At 56.4% G+C, this 15,438-nt stretch overlaps 1 protein-coding gene across 1 annotated transcript in view; it reads left to right on the forward strand.

Annotated features, from left to right (window-relative positions):
- MAMDC4 (MAM domain containing 4) overlaps window positions 1-15,438 on the forward strand; it is a 57,417-nt gene that overhangs the window by 40,847 nt on the left and 1,132 nt on the right. Inside the window, exons 21-28 of the mRNA XM_042843481.2 lie at window positions 5,701-5,838; window positions 6,271-6,392; window positions 6,967-7,057; window positions 9,092-9,226; window positions 11,026-11,160; window positions 11,916-12,043; window positions 13,467-13,581; window positions 14,433-14,611. Of these exons, the coding sequence (XP_042699415.2) occupies window positions 5,701-5,838; window positions 6,271-6,392; window positions 6,967-7,057; window positions 9,092-9,226; window positions 11,026-11,160; window positions 11,916-12,043; window positions 13,467-13,581; window positions 14,433-14,611 (1,043 nt within the window). The remainder of the gene's footprint in view (window positions 1-5,700; window positions 5,839-6,270; window positions 6,393-6,966; window positions 7,058-9,091; window positions 9,227-11,025; window positions 11,161-11,915; window positions 12,044-13,466; window positions 13,582-14,432; window positions 14,612-15,438) is intronic.

A 15,438-nucleotide genomic window follows, 5' to 3' on the forward strand; every position in this document is an offset into this window, starting at 1 on the left:
CAGGGAGTGCTGGCAGTGCCATGCTGGGCCAACAGGGGGTGCAATAGAGTAGCCGTGCCCCTGTGACAATCCCATTGTCTTGAACTCTAGGAGGTGCCAGGTCGGGTAACAGGAGAGCTCTGTCAGCCCGCATGGTCTGTGCTGGTTCAGGTGCACTGGAAGATGCAGTTATTCTCTGGCTTTTCCTTATTGTCGGCCTGCAGCTGGGTCCCTTCTCTGGTTGGTTGGAGGGCTGGCAGGGTCTGCCCAGGGCTGGTGCTGGGGGGGGGGGGTGTCCATGGCTGTGCCCCGTGCCCAGGGGTCTGCCCGGGGTGGGTGCTGGGGGGTGGGCGTCCATGGCTGTGCCCAGGGCTCTGACCAGGGCTGGTGCTGGGGTGTTACCCGCACACTGTAGGGCACCCACCTTTACCTAGTTCCTAGGGCTCAAGGCATAACCCAGTTGATTTAGGCACCCCCAGCCTGACCCAGTTCCTAGGGTTCAGGGCCAGTGGTAGATTTACTGTAAAACAAACCGTGCAGTGGCATAGGGCCCCCAACGACGGGGGCCCCAAAATGCAGGACATATCTGACAAATGACTGAATTTAATAAGCACTGCAAGTTGCGAAGCGGTCCAGGCTTTCTGCATTCTGTGAACTTATTCTGCGAACTGTGCTCTAAACGTGGTTTTTTGAAGTAGTCTAGCAAAGAATTTCGCTTTGCCATTTTTTCCTCTGTCTTGGCAATAGCATAACAGCAACTAAGGGAAATTGTCATTTGCCAGTCAAAGTCTGTCTGCTTGACCAATTATCCAATTGAACAAAAGCACCCTCCCCCGCACTTTGAAACAATGCCCATGATGTGTCACTAGTATGTAATGGTTCAAAATCCTGTTTTTACAGAGCTTGATAAAAACGCGGAATTAATGGCGTTAAAGCTAATTGGGTGGTCCACAGCCCACCCAGGCCCACCTGTGGCTAGACCCCTGCTCTTTCAGACATTTTTAATCTGCCTAAAATCTAGGTCCGTTTTTTAGCAATAATGAAGTGACACTATGAGTCTGGCAGTCAAAAATGCAAACAAATGAAGGCGAGGCAAGAAGATGAAGCTAAGCAAAAAGACAGTTTGTCATCTTATTTTAAAAAGCTTGAAGTATTGAATAGTGGACATTCATCAAAAGTATGGGCGAGGAAACAGCTGAACTATCTGATCACTTGCCGAGTTGGGGGGATACCATACCGACTGCAAAAGTTGAACAAGTGAACTCTGAAGTGACAATGGAACTACAAAATATTGTGAATTTTGTCGAAGTAAGGGAAGAAACCTACCCTGAAGACATTGCATTATGGCCAAAATCTGTTGCATTGGATATGATAGACTATTTCTTAGTAAATGAACCGAAAAACGTAAGTAATATGGAAAATTTGAGAAAAGAGTATGAGGTTGCACGACGAAAGCAACTTAGAGGTCTTCATGAGTCCCATTTTCTGAGGATGAAGAAAAATGGGACAACAAATGAGAATTTGGTTGATTTTTTTGGAAACCACTAAGGCAGGCTACTGCTATATTTGCAAATTATTCCCTGATCATAGTAAAGGACAACAAACATTCGTCGACGGGAACTCTAATTGGAGAAACGTTACAAGACATATCCTGATCATGAAAATTCCAAAGCTCATATTAATGCTATGTGTAAGTTTGTTCAAAGGTGTAAATTATCTGGAAGAACTGATTCTGTTTTATCGGCTTAGTTTGAAAAGGAGTGTTCTTGTTGGAGGAAAGTGCTGAGGCGTGTTGTTGCCACGGTCAAACTGCTGTCTTCTTTGGGACTACCTCTAAGAGGACATGATGAGTCATCATTGTCAAATCAAAAAGGTAATTTTTTAACCTGCCTTGAATATGTTAGTGAATTTGACGATTTTCTCAAAGAACATTTGAAAAATGATCAGTATTGTGGCTCAGGGAAGACCAACTTTTTAACGCACCAAACCTACGATGAGTTCATCACTGTAATGGCAGAGCGGCTCAGAAACCAATTCAATGATGAAGTAAAGGATGCCAAGTACTATTCCATAATAGTCGATTCAACACCAGATGTGAGTCATGTAGCCCAATTAACATTAATTTTAAGCTATGTGATTGGCAGTGGTGAAGTTGTAGAGTGTTTTTTTTGTTTGTTTTGTCCCACTAAAATCCCACACTTCTGAATGTCTAGAGACAACTGTTTTGGAAATCATTGCAAATTTAGGTTTGTACATCAAAAATTGTCCTGGGCAGAGCTTTGATAAAGTCGCAAAGGTGGCAGGAAAATATTCAGGTCTACAGGCAAGACTGAACGATGCAAGCCCCTCTACTTTATTCATACCATGTTCCAGCCATTCCTTAAATTTAATCTGCAAAGCTGAAGTCGAATCCTGTGAGGGAGCTACACATTTTTTTGACTTTGTTCAAAACGTGTATGCCTTTTTTTTCGGTTTCCACGCATCGGTGGAGTATGCTACAATCACGCTTGGAGCAGGCAAGTGAGAAACATTTGACAGTCAAAAGAATTTCTGACACCAAGTGGTCTGTTCGTGCAGATGCTGTTTTGGCTTTGAAAATGAGCTATCATGATATAAAGAAAACCTTATTTGACATAGCCACATCAAATTCTGAAAAACCATGTGCGAAAAACAGAAGCAAAATCTTTAGCAGAAAAGTTTGAAAAGTACGATATTGCTGTTTTTACTCTTTTGTGGAACCATTTACTTCAAAGAATTAATGCCATTAGCAAATCACTGCAAAAGGTTGATACAATTGTTAACCTCAATTAAAAGTTTTGTCATGGCAGTTCGAAATGACTATAGCTCGGTGGAAGCAGAGGCACTAACATTAACAGAAAATATAGGTTCCTCCGATATATCTGATGAGAAGTGTAAAAAAAGCAGGAAGTTATTTTTCGATGAAACTAGAGACAATGAAATCAATTTAAAAGGGAAAGAGAAGATCATCGCTGAGACCATCAATGTTATTTGTGAAACACTAATAGTGTAATTGCAGAGTAGAGGTGAATCTCTAAAGAAAACTGTTGATTTATTTTGCGTGTTTTTTGACAGAAGTATGGATGAAAATGATAAAAGCCACAGTAAGAAATTAAGGGAATCCTACCGAGAGGACATAGACACAAAAGTTTTTGAAGATGAAGTGAAACATTTCGGTCATTTTATCGAAAATGATGAGGTCTGTGCTTCGAGATCACCAGCTGATCTGTATAGATTTATACGTGACGGTTTGCAAGCAACCTTTCCAAATGTAGAAACCATGTTGAAAATATTTTTAAAAATACCTGTCAAAAATGCTTCAGGTGAACGTACTTTTTCTGTATTAAAACGAGTTAAGAATTATTTGCAAAATACGATGAGTCAGGAACCTTTGACAAGGTCGGCAATATTGACAGTTGAAAGTGCCTCTTTACAAAATATTACTTACGATGACTTAATTGACGATTTTATAAAGAAAAAGTGTAGAAAAAAAGCTATCTGAAGAATTTTTTTTTTAGATTGAATAAGTTTCTTCAGAGGAAGTTAATTTTTATTTTTCCATTCATGCATCATCTATACTTTTTATTTTTACACATTTTTCATGTTAGCGTAATGCAAATACAAGCTTTCATCTAGACCAGAAGTTCTCAACTGTGGTCTGAGAACTCCATTCAGGTGGACCGGGGAAAGGGTATTACGTTTTTTTTTATAAAGTGCTCTTATCCAAAGCACTTTACAATAGTTAGCTAACGGTACAAACAACATTTGGAAAGATCATTAAGGGATCCGGCGAGACCCTCAGCAATTTTCAAGTGGTCTGTGAAAAAAAAGTTAGACTACAAAAACAATGAAGGTACATCACTTTATTTTCATTTATTTCCTATTACTTATAATATAGGAGGAGGATGAAGAAAAAAAGAATGAAAAATGGGGGGCGGGGGGGGAGATCAGAGAGAATGCTCTTTTTCTTGGCTGGATCCTGAGAGTCGGGCCCTGAAAATGAAGCTGCGCACAGGACCCCACTAACTCTAAATCTGCCACTGCTCAGGGCATAATCTTCTGTGGGTTTGCGGGGTCTTTTACCAGTGAAAGAGCCTTACACAGTAATATCCTTAACAGCTACCAAAACAGAACACACTCGCTAAGCAGGCAATGCTCACCACTCCCAATAAGGCAGAGGAACTTTTCCTGGTGGCCAGGCAGGATCAAGTCATCTGGGACTCCAGCTTCTGCAGCGTGTAATTAGCCAGTGTTGAGGTCCGGCAGCTCTGATCTTGGGCTGTGTCCTGGAGTTCGTTCCAATCCAAAGAATTTCCTTTTGGACTCCAGTTTACATAGTTAAACTTCAGTCCTGCTTAGCTGTGCCTTAACCAACCATTTTACTAAAGTTTACAAAATAATTCTTGGAGCAGTCCTAACATATTGAGACACAATTCTTTACCCACTCATACCCCGCCATCTTAACTAATTTTGCTAGGTATAAATCAACTATGTTACAGAAACAATCAAAGAACCAGACAGAGACCATTCAGATAAACAATAGAGAAGTCTGGGTTTATGTCACTGAGGTCATGGAAGTGACTTGCAGAGACCTCCGTGACATTCTCTGTGGGACTCTGGAGCTGGCAGCCAGCGGGGCCCTGGCAGGATTCCAGCGACAGGCGACGGGAGCCCCCTCCAAGGTTCCAGCAACAGGTGACAGACTCCTGAGGGAGCTCTCCTCGGACCTCGGGCGGGGGGACGGGAGACGCCTCCTTTGAGCGGCTGGGGCTGTCCCATTTTCTCTTTGGGCAATATGGTCAAGGGGGAACCCCACAGCTCCCAGCCACCAAGGTGGTGGGGGAAACCATGGAGCTGCAGCAGCAAAAGTCACAGACAGGTCACGGCTCCCATGGTGAATTTTTGTTTATTGCCCGTGACATATCCCTGACTTTTACTAAAAATAACCATGACACAATCTTAGCCTTAATAATAGAGAAGTAGGGATCATAAAGGCAAAACAATAAAGAAGAGAGATTTCACGACCCACAACTGCTGCTAAGGGATTCCTTGCCAGACAGAATGCCATCAAACAAAGTTTTCTTTAAATATCTTAAGAGATTCCTTGCTTATCTGGTGATGGTGGGCGCTATTAGGACAGGAGCCTTCTCAACAGCCTGATATGACATTGTTTTAATGTAATTTAGAGGGAACGTGAGGATGTGACTTTCTGCTTCTTGGCTCCTGGCTGCTGCTCTCTTAATATGGCTGCAGAAAAAGGCCACAGACCTTACCGGGGAGAGGGGTCCATGGCTGTACCCCATGCCCAGGGGTCTGACTAGGGCTGGTGCTGGGGCAGGGGTGTCCAGAGGTATGCCCCATCCCCAGGGGTCTGACTGGGGCTGGGAGGGTTGAGGGGGGTCCATGGCTGTGCCTCGTGCCCCTGGGTCTGACTGGGGCTGATGCTGGCGGGTCCATGGCTGTGCCCCATGCCCAGGGGTCTGACTAGGGCTGGTGCTGGGGCAGGGGTGTCCAGAGGTATGCCCCATCCCCAGGGGTCTGACTGGGGCTGGGAGGGTTGAGGGGGGTCCATGGCTGTGCCTCGTGCCCCTGGGTCTGACCGGGGCTGATGCTGGCGGGTCCATGGCTGTGCCCTATGCCCAGTTCTGGGCCTGGAGTGATTAAGTGACTCTCTGCCAGGCTGTTGGGTTTTGTTTTTCACAGGATATTACATGATTGTTGATACCAGCAAGGGCTCCCTGCCCCGTGGGCAAGCAGCCACTCTGAGCTCTGGGCAGTACAGGCCCCTGACTCATCCGCAGTGCCTGGGCTTCTGGTACCAGCTGAGCCCCAGTGATCCAGGTGAGCCCGGAAGCCCCACCCCTTTGATCCCCTCGGGCTGGCGGGTGCAGAGATGCTGGGCAGTGGAGGGAGGGGTAAGAGACTGTGGAGGAAGGCCAGTCTATGGTTGAAGCCAGGCCTGGGAGTCAGGACTCCTGGGTTCTGGTCTCGGCTCTGCCACACACTTGCTGGGTGAGCCACGGCCCTTCTTGGGGTTTGATTCCCTCGCAGTAAACTGGGCATCCTGACCTCCCGCCCACGACCTCACAGGGAGTGTGAGTAGGAGTGTGGGGAGCTTCGACCTAGGAACAAATCCCCCTGCCTCCTACTTGTGCCCAGGTGCAAGCTCCTGGTAACACTGCCAGTGCCATGGGCTTGGCGGTGCCGCTGCTCCCTGCCCTCTGCTCCGGTGGGTGGCCCTCAGGAGATGTCCCCTGTCTCTGGCTTTGCTAGGTTCTCTGGCGGTGTGTGTGAAGGAGAAGGGGGTGCAGCAGAGGCTGTTCAGCGTGAGCTCAGTGCAGGGGGACGCTTGGCGCTATGGTAAAGTGACTGTCCAAGCGGCTGAGGACTGGCAGGTGAGACAGCCATGGGACCTGGTCCCTGACTGGCGCTCTGATGCGCTGGCAGTACCTATAAATAACAGGGTGATCAGTCAGATCCCAGCCTGAGTCAGAGAGGAGCTCCAGAGCCCTGGAAGCCACACTCCGCGCAGCGCTCTGAGGGACTTCCCCAGCCCCGGCTACTCCGCGGGCAGCCATCCGTGGGTGGAGGTTGGACTGAGCCTGCCAGGCCTGGTGAGGGGAAGGAAGGGCAAGTCCTCCATCGGAGCTGGGTTCTCATCTAGCCTAGGTAGGTCTTACACCACGCGCCTCCCCGTGGCACATGGGCACCGGCCAGCAGCGGGGGTGGAAGGCTGGAGCAGACCTGGGCTAGTCCTGGGGCACCGTGCTGTTGCTGCATGGCTGGGACCCGTGGGGTCCATCAGGCTCTGGCCCAGCCTGCACAAAGAGGAGGGGCAGAGCAATGCCATGGGTGGGCCTGGCACCTCCCTTCCAGGCTGCATGAGAGCATGCCCAGCCCCAGTGGTGTCCAGTCAGCTCTGGCTGGGCCGAGCCTGACCCTGGACCTGCTCCCTGCTCTCTTTGGCAGGTCGTGTTCGAGGTGGTGAGTGCTGGGGGTGAGCTCTCCTATGTCGCCCTCGATGATCTGCACCTGAAGGCTGGCAGCTGCCCAGAGCCAGGTACGGGGCTGGTAGTGCCCAGGGCCCACCAGGGCAGGTGCTGTCCAGACACAGCTCTTCAGAGCTGGGCAGTCTGGCTGGGGACGGGGAGGGTGGCCCACCAGCCTGAGCAGGGGGCAGTGAGGGGAGTGGGTTCAGCTACACGGGAAGAGGGGGGCAGGGCAGGGGAAGGGAGGGGGGTGCTGAAGTGAGGACTGAGGGGGTGCGGTTGGCGCAAGGTGCCAGCCAGCACCGGGCAGAGTCTGAGCAGCCCAAGGTCCCTCTTTGGCGCCTGCCTGCAGGAGGTCTCCGGCTGGCTTCTCGCTGCAGCTCCTACAGGACCACGGGGAGGGGGGTTGTACCCTAGGACAGGTCCTGGCCAGTTGTGTGTCAGTGTCAGAGTGGACAGGCCAGGGGCAGCTGTGACACATGTACACTGCTGTGAGGGCAGGGTCAGTCAGGAGCTGGCCCCTACCAATCTGAACATGGCAGCCAAGGCGGGGTTGAGAACCTGCTGCTCTGCCCAGGTGCGGCAGGTTTGTATAATTTTTGGTGGTGCCCAGAACGGGTCCAAGTCCCGGCCCCTCCCCTGCCTTGTAAGCGGATATATATTTTTTAAAATAATGTAAAAATGGACTGGAAACAGTAAGCACTTAACAGTTTCCCTATATTGCACAATGTGTGTGTGGGGAGGGGGATGAGGGCTCTGGGGTGGAGCAGAGGGTTGGGGTGTGGGGGGAAGAGGGCGCTGGCTGGGGCTGGGTATGAGGGATGTGAGCGGGAGCTCAGGGCTAGGGCAGAAGGTTGGGGTGTGGGGGATGAGGGCTTTAGCTGGGTCTTGAGGGTCTGGGGGGTGGGAAGGGCTCAGGGCTAGGGCAGAGGGTTGAGGTGCGGGGGGGGTGAGGGCTCTTGGGTGGGGCTGGGGATGAGGGCTTTGGGGTGTGTGAGGGCTCTGACAGGGGTGCAGGCTCTGGGGTGGGGTGGGGCTCAGGAGGAGAAGTTTGGGGTACAGGCAGGCTGCCCCGGGGCTGGGACCAGAGAGGAGGACTCCACAGTCCCCCCAGCCCTCTGCCCGCTGGCAGCAGCGAGCTCTGGGGGAGGAGTCCCCCCTTCCCCTCCCCAGCAGTGCACTCACCCGGCACCGTCACTGCTCCCTCTGCAGCTCACCCAGCCGCCGGTGCTGCTCCCTTTTGTAGCCGGCAGTGGCCAGCGAGGGAGCGCAGTGCGGAGCAGTAGGGCAACCACCTGCCGCCCAGGGTGCAGGCAGGGACGCCCCGGGGAGGCGCGTGGGGCTGCAGGCGGGGCCTGGGGAGAGACCCTGCCCCGAACATTGGTGGAGCCAGGACCCCAGGCTCTGAATTTGCTGGAGCCCGGGCACCACGGGTCCATATAACTCGCCGCCCCTGGCTCTGCCCCTGCCCCAGGCCAGCGGAAGTGGACAGTGACCTGCATTTGGTGACTGGCATTGCAGGTTCTCGTCCCAGTCCCACGTCGCTCCGTGCCTGGCATTGCCCGTCCCCTGTGCCACAGGCCAGAGCTGCCATTGTGCCAGCCTGAGGGAGCCGCCCCAGGCCCTGTGGCTCAGCTGTCCCACCTCGCTAAACGCAGCGCTTCAGACAGCAGCTTCATTTGGCTTCTCCCACATCTCGGGACAGTCACATCAGCTACTGCCACTGGGCCAGGGCTGGAGGCTGGGGGGCTCTGAGGTGCTGGCTGGAGGCAGGAGAGTACCACATACCTCTCCAGCATCTGGTGCTGGCCACTGCTAGAGACAGGCCCAGGCTGGAGGGGTCGATGGGCCTCCCCAGCCTGGCAGTTCCAGTGTTCCCAGCACAGATTTACACTGGGGGCAAGGTGATGACTGGCCCCATGGTTAGAGGCCTGCTGCTGTTTTCCTGTCTAGCAGCCCAGGCTCGTAGGGATGGGGCTGCCCCAGAGAGGTCTTGCCAAGGGCCTGATCCCTCCTCCCACTGAGTGCAGGGTGGGCCCAGAGGATGCCCCGGTGGCACCATGAGCCATGCTCCTGTAATGGGGCAGGGGGTCTCTTGCTGGCAGGTTCCTGTGACTTTGAGTCAGACACTTGTGGCTGGACCAGCCCCTCAGACCGCACCCTGGGCAGCTACGCCTGGGGCTGGAGGAGCGGGGCCAGCCTGGGCCCCGAGGTGGACCACACGCTGGGCACGACAGCAGGTGAGAGGCACTCTTGGCCAGGTAGGAGCAGAGATGGGGCTGCTGGGTGGAGGCATCCTGGGGGGAGGGTCCTGACTGGCCTTGGGGGAGGGGTCAAAGGGACCCACACACTGATGGGCAGGGCTGGGGAGCTGAGCCGGTAGCCCTCACCATGCAGCCTTCCTGGGAGGGGGTGGGCAGCAGAGGAAGGGGCTGGGGGATTCAGGGTTTGGGCAGGGAGGCTCCTCACTTCAGGACAGTGCCCGGCATGGCCAGGAGCGCCGGGCCAGAGCCTCTGGAGGGGCTCATTGCTGAGGGCTAGGGTACTGCGCGTGAGGGAGGCAGATCTGCTCCTCCGTCCTGGCCCAGCTCCACCGAACTGGGGACTCAAGCCTCGTCCCTGGGGCTGGGTGGAAGAGACGCTGATTGGCTCAGGAACTGGTCTGGGGCTGGCTGAGCTCTGCCCAGCGTGACTTGCAGCTCAGCACAGCACTCAGCAGCTCTCAGCACACCCAGGAGCCTGGATCTTGGCAGGGGGCCACGCTGTGGGGCTGGCGCTGCGGTGGCCCGACTGTCTCACTGGCTGCGGGCAGCCCCCCTTTCTCTGCGGCTGGCAGTGGCATGCGGTGGCTGGCGTTGCTGGGAGTGAGGCTGCAATGAGCAGGGCCGGCTCCAGCTTTCTTGCCGCCCCAAGCAGCGAAGAAGAAGAAAAAAAAGATAAAACTCTCCCGCGCTGCTTCATTCCTCGGCGGCCAGTCTGAGAGGGACTGAGGGACCCACCACCGAATTGCTGCCGAAGACCCGGACGTGGGGCCCCTTCCCATTGGCTGCCCCAAGCACCTGCTTGCTGCGCTGGTGCCTGGAGCCGGCCCTGGCAATGAGTCACCCCAACGACCACCACTGACCCTGCAACAGCCCCAGCTCAGAGCTCGGTTTTTGGGCAGTGCCCAGCCACCAGCCCTGACCCAGGGAGCCCATCAGGGTCACAGGCGAGTGGGGAAATGGTGGGGTAACTGAGCCCCATGAGTTGGGGAGAGCAGAGAGATGCTTCTGGGACTCAGAGGGCCAGAGAGGCTAAGGGGAGGGAGCACCGAGCCCATGGCGCTCTGACCTGGGCTGGGCTGGGGGGAGGGCACCGAGCCCATGGCGCTCTAGCCCAGGCTGGGGGGGGCCCTGAGCCCATGGCGCTCTAGCCCAGGCTGCGGGGGGGGGGGGGGGGGAGGGCCTGAGCCCATGGCGCTCTGACCCAGGCTGGGGGGGGGTGGCACTGAGCCCATGGTGCTCTGACCCAGGTGCGGGGGGAGGGCACCGAGCCCTTCTGTGGAGTCTGACTTCAGGTTTCTAGCTGGGGGGAACTGGGGCCCACTGCAGGGAATATGGAGTGCAACACCTCCCGCCCATGGGTACCTGGACAGATCCGCCTGTCTGGGTCTGGCCAGGCTCCCAGCTGGCCAGTTCCCTTCGCATGCTTTGTGGGCAGCCCTGGACTCTGACACCCTCTTTCTGCCCAGCACCAGCCTGGCTCAGGAAGCAGCAGGGCACATCCCTGCCCTTCTGCACCAACGTGTCTCTGCCTGTGGACCCCTTGGGGGTGAGGGGCCCTGTGGCTGCCCGCTGGGGAAGGGAGTGTCCTGGGAGTCCCCTCAACAGGCTGGTGAAGCAGAGCGCTGCCTAGGAGTCAACCCGAGGGGCTTGGGCAGGGTCAGAGGAGGAGCCCTGGGCCACGGTGGGCAGGACACAGGGAGATGAGGGGTGGGCAGACCCGACCTGGCCTGCCAAAGGAGGCTGGCACCTGCACTCCTGCTGCATCTCCCCCACAGGTCACTACGTTTCCTTTGACGCCAGCGTGCTGGGTCCTGGGGGGAACGCTGCCTGGCTGTTGAGTGAGCACCTGCCAGCCACCACGGGCGCCTGCCTTCGGTTCTGGTACCACATGGACTTCCCAGAGCACTTCTGTGAGTGACGCCTACGGCTACGAGCCTGGGGCCTTCGCCCCCAGGGCTGGCATGGGGAGCGGACAAAGGGCCAGGGCTGGCGCGTGAGAGGCAAAGGGCTGGGGCCAGCTGTGGGCAGGGGATCCGCGTCGTGCTACTCCAGCTGGGGAGAAGCAGAGCAGGAAGTTGGGAAGCTCCCAACCTGGGGCTAATTCCTGGTCGAGAGGGAATTCTCTCAACGGGCTGATGAAGCCAAGAGCAACTTGTCAGCCAAACTGAGGACTGGCTGGGCTGTTCTAGGAGCCCTGGGGCACTAGTTGTGGGGAGGCCCCACCCCACTGGTAAGAGCAGCTGCACAAGGGCTTAGGGGGCTTGTGGGCAAGATGGTCGGCCTAAGCTGGTCTGCTTGGGCAGCGGGACTCGTCCCTGCCTGCTGCCCTGACCCAGGGGCTCCAGCCGCTGGGAATGGCAGCGGGAGGGGGGGGGGCGTGATGCTGCACAAGAAGTCAGGTGTAGGGGTTGGAGCTGGAAGCCAGGACTCCTGGGTTCTAGTCCCAGCCCCGACACTGACTGGCTGTGTAACCCTGACAAGTCACTGCTCTCCCTATGCCTCAGTTTCCCTCTCTGGTTCTGGGGGGGGGTGTGCTCAGGTTTACCCCCCAATGTCTGAACTGCTCTGGGCCCTGTGAGTGGTGGGGTTAGCAAAGGCTGAGCTCTGGGCGGCTGTCCCTGGGTGTCTGCATTGACCTTGGCCCCCGCTTCCATCTCTGGACCAGACAGCGGCGAGCTGAGGGTGAAGCTGTACAGCATGGCAGGGGAACTAACAGTCTGGTGCGCCCGAGGGCACCAGGGCCGAGGCTGGCGGAACAGGACCATCTCAGTGCAGAACACTGTGGAGTTCCAGGTAATGGTGGGGGGCATGCCCAGGGCTGTCTGGAGAGCATTGGCATGGCCCTGCCAGCAGATCTCCCACGCTGACAGATCTCCCACCATGGGAGAGTCAGGCAGGTTGCGTGCTGGGGGCATCCCTGGCCTGCAAGCGGGGGCTAAGTGGGGCAGGTGCAGGGCATCCCTGTTCTGTGAGCAGGCACCTGGCACTGGGGCGAGCTGAGCGGGGCAGGCGCAGGGTGTCCCTAGCCTGTGAGCAGGCACCCCGCCACCGACCTTTCCCCTTTGAAATGTAGGTAGTGCACTCTGAGCCCAGGCCCAGCCAATCCACGGTGGGAAGTAAGAGCAAGTGCCACGTTGTGACAGATTCGGGGGCGGCTCTAGCTTTTTTGCCGCCCCAAGCACAGCAGGCGGGCTGCCTTCAGCGGCCTGCCTGCGGAGGTCCCCGGTCCCGCGGATTCGGCGTACCCGCCGCTGAATCCGCAGGACTGGCGGACCTCCCACAGGCATGCCGCCAAAGGCTGCCTGACTGCTGCCCTCGCAGCGTCCGGCAGGGCGCCCCCCGCGGCTTGCCGCCCCAGGCACGCGCTTGGAGCGCTGGTGCCTGGAGCCGCCGCTGGACAGACTTCCCTGGGGTGCAACCTGGAACTGGGGAACTGCTGGGCCCTCTGGGCCCCCTCTCCCACTGTGAGGCTGTGACAAGCTGCAATCCTCTCCAGGACTTGCACTCACACAGCCATACACAAACAGGGACACACCCAGCGGCAGTTACATGAAGGTTTCTCTTAGCCACTCATGAACTAACTCCAGAGAGGCTCCAGACAGTCCCCTCCAGCTCCCCAGCCTGGGACCTCAGAACTGTCCCGTCCTGCCCTGGGCAAAAGCCTGACCAGTGTAAGTTTATTATCCAGGCCACACACCCCCCCACCCCCCGCAACGTGGAGATCATATGCACAGGCTTTTATTAACTGAGCTAAGATTTTTCATGCCCTACACTCAAACCACACTGTTTTTAGGTGTCTGTGCGTTTGTGAAGCAGGGGCCCTGGGGCTGTTGGATGCTGCCCATGCCGCTGGTTGGCAGCACCAGCTCAGATGCCCCAGTGGAAATAGCCCAATGGAACCAACCTGCCCCCCCCCACCCTGAGCAGGTTGGGTTCAGCTCCTTGCCAAGGCCCTTTGTCTTTAGCCCCTGGTCACAAGGTGCCATTGGCTTGGGGACAGTGGGCTCTCTCCACCCTGCAGTCAGGCCCCTGCTCCTCTCCTGGCTGGGTGCTGCCCCAGCATCCCTTCCTCTGGAGTGCCCTCCAGTGCTGGGGGCTGAGCAGTGAGGCTAGTGCCTCATTCTGGCTCCTTGCCAGAGCTGGGACGCCTGTTCTCCCATCCCCCTTCCCTGGGTGCTGTACTGGGGCTCAGGCTGGATTCCCGCTCTCCCTGCAGATTGTCTTTGAAGTGACCAATGGCGTGTGGCCTGCCGGGGGGACCGTCGCCCTGGATGATATCACGTACCATGCTGGACAGGGCTGTGATGGCGACGGTTTGGGCCAAATGGAAGGTGAGGCCGAGTCCAGCCGAGCCAGAGGTCGGAGCAGCTGTGCCTTCAGCAAGGCACTACTGCGGAGCACCCTTATTCCCCACCCATCTGTGAGACCCATGGCGCAGGACAGGGCAGGGGGGGGCAGGGGGTTGTGGCAGAGAAACGAGTCACTGACTGTACAGGGAATTAGAGGCAGAGTTGGGCATAGGACCCAGGAGTCCTGACCCCCTGCCCCTTTGCCTTCAGCACAAGAACATCCCTTTCCCCTTCTGCTTGTACACTGGCCCGCAGGGCTGGGCTGCTCTCTCCTGCTGCAGCTTGCCCCCTTCCTGACACCTCTGGGGAAGGCCATGTGGAGGGAGACAGGGCTGGGGGAGGAGAGGCTGAATGCTCTTCTGGGCCTGCTCTGCCAATGGGGCTCCCTGGGCAGTCAGGGAGGGGGAGATGCACACTGGGTGAGCTGGGAAAGCAAGGCCAGCAGCCAGGGGAGAACAGGAAATGCTGCCTGCGCAGGAGGGAGAGGAGGAGGGCCCCGGCCTGGAGCTAGTCCCTGCTCTCCAATGAGGGACCCTCAGGAGGAGGAGGCCTGTGATGGAGGACACTGAAGAGTTAACGCATGCAGTGATAGTTACTGCTGCCTTAGGCCATTCCTCTCCCCTTGTGCTCTCAGGAGAGCTCGCTGGGCCAGGCAGTGCTGGGGAATGGGGGTGTTAGTCATGTGCTGGGAGAGGAGTAGCGTGCACCACATGTTGCAGACCAATCCCCTGAAGCCAGGTGCTGGGGCCTAGCTCACAGCCCTGGTGGCGATGGTGCGGGGTCCCAGCCCAGCCGTCATCCTCCACTGTGCTCAGCACTTGCTTCGCTTGCAGATGGGAACCCTGCCCAAGGCTCTGTGGCAGCAATGGTGATTGGCATTCTCCTGGCCACTGTATTCCTGCTCCTGCTAGCTTTGAGCACATGCTACTGGCTGAAGAGGAGGGTGTCAGCGGGCAGGATGCCGGAGGAGAGAGCCACCAGCCAAGGCTTTGACAACATCGCTTTTAGAGATGTAAGGAACTGCAGCTCACGGCCTGGGCTTGGGGGGTGGGGTTAAGTGAAGGGCCACTCGGGGCTTTGCTTATTTATCCAGCTGCTGCCTCTGGAGTTTGAGCATCAGAGTCAAAAATGACTGCTTAGGAGGGTGCCTGGGAAGACAGAGAATATGAATGAATGACCACTGCCGGTCTAAGTCCCTCCCCCCACCCCCACTGCCAGCTCACACAGCATTACGGCTGCAGGTAATCTTACACCCGCCATTTCTTTGGCCTTTTTCATCCCTGCAGGACTAGAAACTGCTCGTGCTGTGAGTTCACTGTGCAGCCCCCACCCTCCCAGGCACAGACTCAGTGGTGAGGCTGCCCCCAACCTGCCCAAGCACAAGGCCCGGCCCTGCCAGGCGCCCCAGATGTGGGCAGGCAGGCTCAGCAAGGCAGGATCTAAGTGTGGGCAGCTCAGTGTGGGGCAATCTGCATTCAGGGGATCTGGATCACAGGGGCTTGTTGGGGGGGTTCTGGGTGTAATGGTAATGGGACTCTGCAGGGGGGTCCAGGTGAAGGTGGTTGGGGCTCAGCAGGGGAGGTCTGGACATGGGGGGGATAGAGCTCAGCTGGGGGGGTAATTACGTGCAGCTAGTTGGGACTCAGTAGGGTAGGGATCTGGGTGCAGGTGGCTTGTCAGGGTGGTCCAGGTGCAAGGGGAGTGGGGCACGGGGCGCGTTAGGGGTGGTTCTGGGTGCGGCTTCACGCAAGGGTCTAGGGATGAGGGGGTCGATGCACAGGAGTTGGGTGGATGGGGGAGCAGCTCCCTGTACAGTGATCCCTCCTCCTCCAGCTGAGG

The sequence above is a fragment of the Chrysemys picta genome, chromosome 18 (genome assembly GCF_011386835.1).
Source record: "Chrysemys picta bellii isolate R12L10 chromosome 18, ASM1138683v2, whole genome shotgun sequence".
Classification (NCBI taxonomy): domain Eukaryota; kingdom Metazoa; phylum Chordata; order Testudines; family Emydidae; genus Chrysemys; species Chrysemys picta.